Here is an 8,698-nt window from a genome sequence, read left to right on the forward strand (position 1 = left end):
GTATAATATTTACCTACTGAAAATGATATAATAGTTGAGGAAATGCACTTAGTTCCACCAGTGCGTTTCAAGGTCACAATTCAAAACCTCTCAAGAACATGAGAAAGTTCTGTTCTCAGTGTATTACCAAATTGAATTGAAAAGTGACTCTAAAGTAAGCGTGGACAAAGCCATTAACGGCTCTGTAAAATTACAAGGCCTCTTCCTTTTTTTGCTTTTGCTTTCTTTTGTTTACAACTAGTCCAATGACAATGAGATTGTTTTGTCCTATTTTATTAATTGCCGTGAAATTGGACAGTGACTCAGAGCGGTGGTGTTAGCGGGGGTGTGGGGAGACAGAACGCAGGTAATTATGGAAGCCAGGAGAGAGAGATAAGGAAAGAAAAAAACACAGAATGCAATTATCCAGCCGAGCAGCGCCGCTTCTCACCTCCGCAAACTATTGTTCAAGCCTTTGCATCTCCATATCGGCGCTGTCGGGTGGAAACCTTGTATGTCCAAAACCATTCCTTTTTTCTTTTCTTTTTTTTTGATTCATGGAATTCACTCCCAACCTTCTGCCGTAGTCTGAAAACTCACCTCTTCAGAATACACCTTAGCCCGTAGCACTAGCCTCGACGACCTTGCAGGCGTATGCAAAGGTTAAAATATGTCATTTAGATAACATTTCATGTAGACGGATGCCAGGCCATTATTGATCACTGGTATAGTTTCAAGGTAGGCCTATGGATATTCTACTGTTATGGTGCGATCACACAGGCAGATGAAACGATGCAATGACGTTCCGTCTTTGCAACGGCATGTATGTCGCTGGCTTCCATTGGCAATGAATGGTAGACTTCGTCGTTTAATCTGCCCGTGTGAACGCAACATTAGGCGGATGATAAGTTCTTAGCTTACTTACTAGAAGATTTCTAAGCTTTTGATGTATTACCTTGTTTTGTTGCTTATTGTAACCCTGGAGCGTCTGCTAAATGCCTAAATTGTATTTTATTTACACAGGGCAGGAAGTACAGTAAGGTTAAAGGATGACGCATGAAATAAACTCTACGATGTAATAAGGCATTTACAAAGAAAACATTCAAGGTTGTAATGTGGAGAAACAAGGTTTCCACCTGACTGCAACGATATAGATCTGTATTCATCGTGCCCTATTCTTGGGAGAGAGAAAAAAGGTCATCTCTAATAAACCTTCAGAATAAGTGGATATAAAGTGGAATCAGATGTCCGTCTAAAAGCGAGTTATGTCTGGTCTATAAGTAAAAGTTTGTTTCAACCGCTAGGCTTAGCCTAGACGTTGATTAGCAGTTTTTCTTAAGCAGCTACAGTATATAAGCTGTTGAAATTACATTCTTTAACGTCTAGACGTTTAAAAAACGTTCACTTTTAGACCAGTTATAACCTGGTTTTAGTCGTTTTGACGTATTTTAGATGTCGCTCGCTGTCTGAAACGGCACTAAAACATTAGCATCAGGTAGGCCTACAATGATTACACTAGGAGAACGATTGTTTAATACTTATTTATAAAAAGAATTACCTTGAATTGCGCACTACTCTGATCCCAGTATTACAATTTTTCCTCAATTGCTTTGGCTCATTTCTTGAAGTGGTAACATTCTCGAAGCTCTGTAAAGCAGCTCATTTGGTGCAGCACAACTCCATACTGTAACTCCAAGGCCAAAACATGTGTGTCCCTGGACATTATTATGTCTAATCTATTTTCTTTTGACACGCAGCCACTGCAATAAATGGTTCTTGTGTGAATCTGAATTTGTTTTATTTGTCACATGAATTAGATTCTACAAATTCCCTCTAATTCAGTAGTTCTCAAACCTTTTTTCTGTCAAGGACACCTACATTCATAATGGATTTGGCCGCTGGGACCACATCTGAAGATGTTTTGTTCCAGGGATCCCATGAAGAGAAAAGATTTGTGAATTTTCAAAAATGTTCAAGAGTAGCAGATGTACAGGCTCGTGCTGTGCTGTGAGCGGGTGTTTTCAAGGTCATCCAGTGGCCTTTCAACACTAGAAATGCTGACAGCGTTGATGTTTTGAAAGACTGTGGAATGGATCTCTCAGTCAGACATTGTAATGTGGCTGTCAGGTGGAAACCTTGCATGTCCAAAACCATTACTTTTCAAAGAAAGAACCTGTGTTCAATATTTATAAAACCCACATGCACACATAACCACTTTCACATTTTAAATGAATCTTTGAAAACTAGTGAAAATGGCCTATTATCTGCAAGCACTCAACATGTTGCATTGGGAGGAAGTGAGGCATTAAACCTGCCAGTCAAATCTGTTATTTGCATACGTAGATATTTGGTGGTGATTGGTGCCCCACAACTTCGGTGGGCAGGAAAATCCAATCACAACCGAGCGGGTCCAGACCACATCTGCCGATGGCTTTTTTTTTTTTTTGCACTGGCAGATGTATGTGGTTTCCAGGCTGGCGTTTTCTTTGTGCAAGTATCAAACATTAAATTGTAGTGATTGTTTTGTGGTCAAGATCTATGAATATGTTTAGCAGTATCCATACTCATGATGAATAGCAGCTGTCAGTGATTGACATGACGTGTGATTTGTCGGTGTAAGATGTGAGAACCTGCCCTTTCATTAGTGCACTTCAGGTTTCACCTGACAGGCAATTTACCAATTTAGTGGGCGTTACAAAAATCCATATTACTGTTCAGATTATTTTTATATATGCCTGACAGGTGGCATATATGTCTGAGAGATTGTTTTGCATTTGATGATGTCACAACAAAATAATAAGTCATACATTTCTTTTTAGTTTTCTTTTTGCATATTCAACTGTTCTGAGTAGCAACATACCATAAACGCTTTTGATCAGTATGTTATATTCAATTGGAGGCAATCATACTTTCTACAGAGGTGCTAAAAACGTCAGCAATTTTGGTTTTATTATTAAAAAAAATATATAACATTTTTAAATATGTTGTGATTGTGAACAAAGGGCCCGGCGGTTTGGAGGGTTTTTTTTCCGTACGTTGTTGTTATATTCAATCTTCATTATCTTTTGAGAAGTGTGCCAAAGCAATTGAGTGAACAACTGTAATTAGACTGTACTGTACGTGTGCATTGTTCTGCACACACAGCTGTGGTGAAGCCTAATTTATGCTCCGTCGTGCGGTGGTGTCGCTCGCCTGCCAAGATCAGCCGAGAGAACAGCCGACAAGATATGTATCAGTGTTGTTTTTGCCAGCAAATTTTGATTTTAGTTTGAGTCATAGTCTCTTGAATAGGTTTCGTTTAGTTTTAGTCACATTTTAGTCACCTGGAATGTCTTAGTGTTAGTCTAGTTTTAGTCGACTAAATATCATAAGAATTTAGTCGACTAAATCTACAGTTGATTTAGTCGACTAAAATGTATATTGGTGGGCGTTGATGGCATCGTAGTGATGTTTTTACACTTGCTGAAAATAGCCGATCTACAAGCTCAATAGATGCAATAATGCATTTTTCGTCATAGTATTAGTCGACGAAAACAACACTATATGTATGCGGCTTTAGTCATAAGCTGTGGAATGGCAGTGGAAGGGGTGCTTTGGCACAAACAATGTTTTGCACAGCGGCATATGGGGGTTGTTGACGCTGCGAGTGTGGCCGGAGGGGGGGTGGGGGTGGGGGGGGGCTGTTTGTACCGTGGAGGTAATCACACTCACTGAGAGCTACTCCATTAAGACTAATACATGGCTGTGGGCGCTGAGAGGGCTAATTTGCGGCGCTATGATATTAACCCATTTTGACTTGAGATCAGATTCTAAAAATGTCTGTTTGAAAGTGACAGTTTTCTGAAAAAGCTATGTTTCTATGTCAGTCGTTCTTCGATTTTTCAAAAACAGCAGACCTACAAGCTCGTAGCGCTATGAGCTATGAGCTTGTAGATCTGCTATTTCTCAATAGCTAAAGCATAACATAATGCTTACACCATGGGGTTCCCGCACAAAATGGGTTAAAGACTCTGGTCCGGGCCAGGGGGACCACCACCACGGTTCTGTGACTCAGAGTGTGCAAACTGAACTATAAATTGAGTTGACCCATATTGAATCCCATGCAGAGATTAAAAAAAAAGAAAGAAGAAGAAATCTGTTTCATTGTCACATCACAGGTTTACAGGTGTAAACCTGTGATGTGTGTGTGTGTGTGTGTGGGTGAAAGCTCCATAATTGTGTTGTTTTCCGGGAAAGAAAGAAAAAAAGGGAACAGAGAGAGCGCGAGAGAGAGAGACATATGGCATGGAGAAATGCAAATTGGAGTAGCCTACTTATTCTATCCTGGCTTGGCCAGACTCGTAGCGTGGACTCACGGACGCCTCCTCCCCGCTGGAGGTGTCGGTGAGTCCACGGTACGAGTCTGGCCAAGCCAGGCTATACTTCCTCCACTACTGCGCTGTCCGTGTGCGACCGCCTCAGACCTCACACACCTCTGACTGAGCACCGTCCATGTTGTTTACCGAAAGACACAGCTTTTTTAAATGGTGATGCCCCATGCAACGGGAGGGGGAGGGAGGGTCAGGTGCTTTGTATAATTGCTGTATAGGTTAGATGAGGGTCTCATAGGTAGCACTTATAGGCCAACTTCAATTAGACCCTCGCCATGAGCTGCAGATGATCGCTGCAGACCAGATCAAGTGTGCCAGATGAGCACCGCTAAGTGCTTTTAGCTAAATGCCAGCTGGAGAGCCACTCTCCATCGACCTACGTACATCTACTACACTGCTGTCAGGCAGAAACCTCCTATCTCCACATTGAACTTTTTGGTGTTTTTTTGTTCGCTGCACTTGATCATACTAGTGTCACACCCCCGGGGTACCCCCACACGGTAACACTGTCATTTCTCAACCGTTTCGGTTCGGGGCGGCTCGCCAGAACCGGGCCAGCACTCTGGTTGCATTCCTGTGGGTCTGGAACTTCCAGGGACCCCCCGGGGACCCCCACACCACTCACTTCACACAGGTGTGATTTTTATTTGAATCCAAAAAAATAGTTTGGTTTTGTACATGGATGAGGTTTCCACCCGACAGAGACGATTGACATAAAGGCGACTGTCTTGTGCAAGCGTGTGCGTGCGTTGTGTGAGATGCTCCACATCCGTATGAAAGGGTCAGGTCCTCTCTTCAAATGCCCCTGGAGAGTGTGAGAGTGTGAGAAAGCTCAGACAGAGAGAGAGACTGCCATGGTAGCCAAGACGAAATGAGGCTCGGTCAAAACGTGCTAAATCACTGGACCATGTATGAAATGGGCATGCAGGGGGGTCATATGTGGTGTTCACAGGATGGGAGAAAAACGGGAAGGAAAGGACAATTTGAAAGGTGGCTTTTCAAATAGCAAAAACAGAAAGAGCAGGGATTGAATCGATAGAAACCGGTGACTAACGTTTCTGGGATTTCCTCGTTCATGCGGAATAATTGCAGTCGCCCAATCTCCCATCGGTGGCTTCAGGATGACATCGCTGAATGAACGCCTTTTTTATTAGGATTTCTGTCTGGATGGCTTTCTCTTTGTTGCAGGGGGGTTGACGAGGTCTTCCTTCATCCCAGTTGCCCTGCGCTTGCCCTTCTCCAACATCACTTGCGTCAACCTAGCAGTGGAAATGCTTCCTTTATTGAGATCGCTGTCGTCCTCACCGGGGATTCATGTTGAGTTTGCTTGAGTGTTTTTATTTGAGCTCCCAAATATTCCAGTAACGAAGTACATTTCCTTTGTACTGTATAGGTCTGCTAAAAAATTAAGTATCTATATCTGTGCTTTACTTGAGTATTTCTATTTTTGGATACTTTCACTCCAGTAAACCTCAAAGACAAATACTACTACATTTCTAGGAAATGGAAATGTTACACCTTAACTCCTTAAGGCCTAATTCAAATCCTAGATTTCCATGGCACTACACAGTCATGGTCACTTAGTTATAGCTATTTGAAATGTCAGACATTGCTGTAACTGTGCTGTATAGTGCCCCATTTGCTGTTTAACGTCAGACATTGCTGTAACTGTGCTGGGTGCCCCATTTGTGTGCTGTTTAACGTCAGACATTGCTGTAACTGTGCTGTGTGCCCCATTTGTGTGCTGTTTAACGTCAGACATTGCTGTAACTGTGCTGTAGTGCCCTATGTGTGCTGTCTATATTTGGGTGCATCTGTTGTCATCCCTGAACAGAGTTTGTGTCGAGGTTGGTGCAGATTGGAGCAACAGTGCACCGGTGGCCCCTGGGGGCCTCTACACATGGCCCCCTGGGGGCTACATGTGGCTCCTGGTGTGTCATGGCAGACCCATGGGCATTTTTGAATAATTAATTACATAAATTTAAGTACTCAAATATACAAATTTGCAACTGCCACTTGTAGTTGAGTAATTTCACCAGGAGTTTCTGTACTGTACGTGTCCTTGGACTTTGGTAGTTTGAGTACTTTGTCCAGCGCTGCTTGTATCAACATTCAACAACATGCTGTAGCAGCGGAAATGCTTCCTTTATTGAGATCTCTCCTCCTCGTAAGGAGTAATGTTCGGAGATTGTCTTGAGTGTTTTGTCCCTCCCTGTTCCGATTGGCTTTGATAGAGACCACGTACTGCTGCTGTCTTGCCACCCTCTAAATTACACCGAGAGTGCAGCCGAGGGGGCTTTCTTCTCATTCTCCCCCTGCTTAACAGGCACTCTGTTTAGATTTGATTACAGTGCTGGACTTGTTTATTTTTGCCCAGCAGTAAATGAGTTCTCCCTTTGCCCTGGTGGGGGTCAGTACGTGGCACACATCGGCAGTGGAAACCATGTACTGTATGTCTAACTTTTTAGGAAACGTAATTATCCTAATTTGCTAATTGGTCCTTTGTAATGCGTTGTGAGCTTGCACATCGACGATCCTTTTCCTCTTTTGCACGACACCGTCATACAACACAGTATGGCGTTAATTTGAACAAGTTGAAATATGAAGATGCAAGGTTTCTGCCCGACCGCAACGAAATGCACTTGACACATTTGTCCTCCTGTATTTTCTTTGGAGAGATGATTGCATGGTTAACATTGCCTATGAATTTCTTTGAAACTCGATCAGTTTGCAATCATGAGGCAACAGATTAGATGTTACAGAAGAAACTGTGTTGGCTCCTGCCTTATTTGCTCGTGCACATTCAGCAGTGTTTCTCAAAGTGTGGACTGGGCACCCTAGGGTGTCTTTAAGGGGGTCCCAGGGGGTCCCCAGCTAAATAATTTGCTATAGCAAAATCATCACCAAAAGTAAAGGCAATTCTCTGGAATGCTGGTTTCTGGTACAGCATGGAAAGGGGGAATTTGCATTTCTTTCACCATAGTGAAAAGCTGCATGCATGGTCTGGAGATAGACACTATTTTGCAGATGGGTGAAAGGGCAGGGTCTGAAGCCCCTTTGATGTCTATGTGTGCATGCATGCATGGGGCTGGAACATATTGAGGTCCTTGACATGAAAGATGAGAAGCAGTGTCATACATACAGGATGAGATGTACAGTAAAGCATGTCCTGTGTTTATGTTGCAGCGCTGCCCATCATGCAGGTGAAGATCGACATCACCAGGCAGCAGGTGGAGAAGGTCTTCGGTCTGGACGAGTACTGGTGTCAGTGTGTGGCCTGGAGCACTACGGGAACCCAGAAGAGTCAGAAAGCGTACATCAGGATCGCCTGTGAGTGGAACGACCCTTCAAACAAAAACATTAATTGAAAATACATGAGCTCTTACTGCATAACAGAAGTGTAGTGGTAGCAGTGTACTCAGATTGTTTACGTTATGTTATTGTCAATGCATCACTTCCACAATGTAGAAAATATTGGCAGCAAAGTGCTAAGTGATATTGCTTTGTTATAACAAGTGTTAAATAGCTTCTGATTCTGTACTCATTGCTATAGAGTGTCTGTTCAAGTGCTCGCATGGCATAGTGGTAAAGGGCCTGCACACCAATGCGGAGGACGTTGTGTGTCCAAATCCACCGAAGCACAATATTTGCAGTGTAGTACTAGCAGAGTAGTATGACGTACAGTATAAATGCTGTACTTAAGGTACAGTACTACAGAGTAAATGTTCTTAGTTAGTTTGCACCCTTTGCATAACAGTGTTACTTGCATATATTAATTCGTTTTCTGCGTGCAATGCGTGGGCGATTTATTTTCTGCTTCATGTGTGGAAAGTCTTAACGATGGCATAAAATGTCAAATGACCACAGAGGTCGTTACAGTTTGATGGCCCACAGTGTTTTATCCTGATTACAAAGTTTGTTAAATCACGCACAGCTTGGAATCCACTTGTACGACGCAAAATGTGAGAATGAGAGAGAGAGACATTAATACAGTACTGCTAGGAGGCAGCTTTACAACACAGGTGGTTGAGCATTAAATCACTGCAGTCTGCTGGAAACCTTAGTACCGGTAACTCAGACAGTAACAGACAGACAGACTTTGAAAGGTTTTGGCAGAAGCCATTTTACGTCGTGAATATTTCATTACATTCGTTCTGTTAATTCCTACATAAATATGCATTGAAACGTTTTAAAACGTACACATACAATAATAAATGTACTATAGAGCACCAAAGTCCTGACGTCACTGTCGGTAGAGGGCGTCAGTCCCCAGGTTCATGTATTTTTTATTTGCATTGAAATCCCCATGGGATTTTAGATCTCTTCATATAAGAACTGTGTTTGAAAAA

At 42.6% G+C, this 8,698-nt stretch overlaps 1 protein-coding gene across 1 annotated transcript in view; it reads left to right on the top strand.

Moving 5' to 3' along the window:
* unc5a (unc-5 netrin receptor A) overlaps positions 1-8,698 on the top strand; it is a 254,892-nt gene that overhangs the window by 138,853 nt on the left and 107,341 nt on the right. Inside the window, 1 exon segment of the mRNA XM_080774795.1 lies at positions 7,536-7,679. Within this exon segment, the coding sequence (XP_080630921.1) occupies positions 7,536-7,679 (144 nt within the window).

The sequence above is a fragment of the Protomyctophum bolini genome (genome assembly GCF_963924005.1).
Source record: "Protomyctophum bolini genome assembly, chromosome: 10".
Lineage (NCBI taxonomy): Eukaryota > Metazoa > Chordata > Actinopteri > Myctophiformes > Myctophidae > Protomyctophum > Protomyctophum bolini.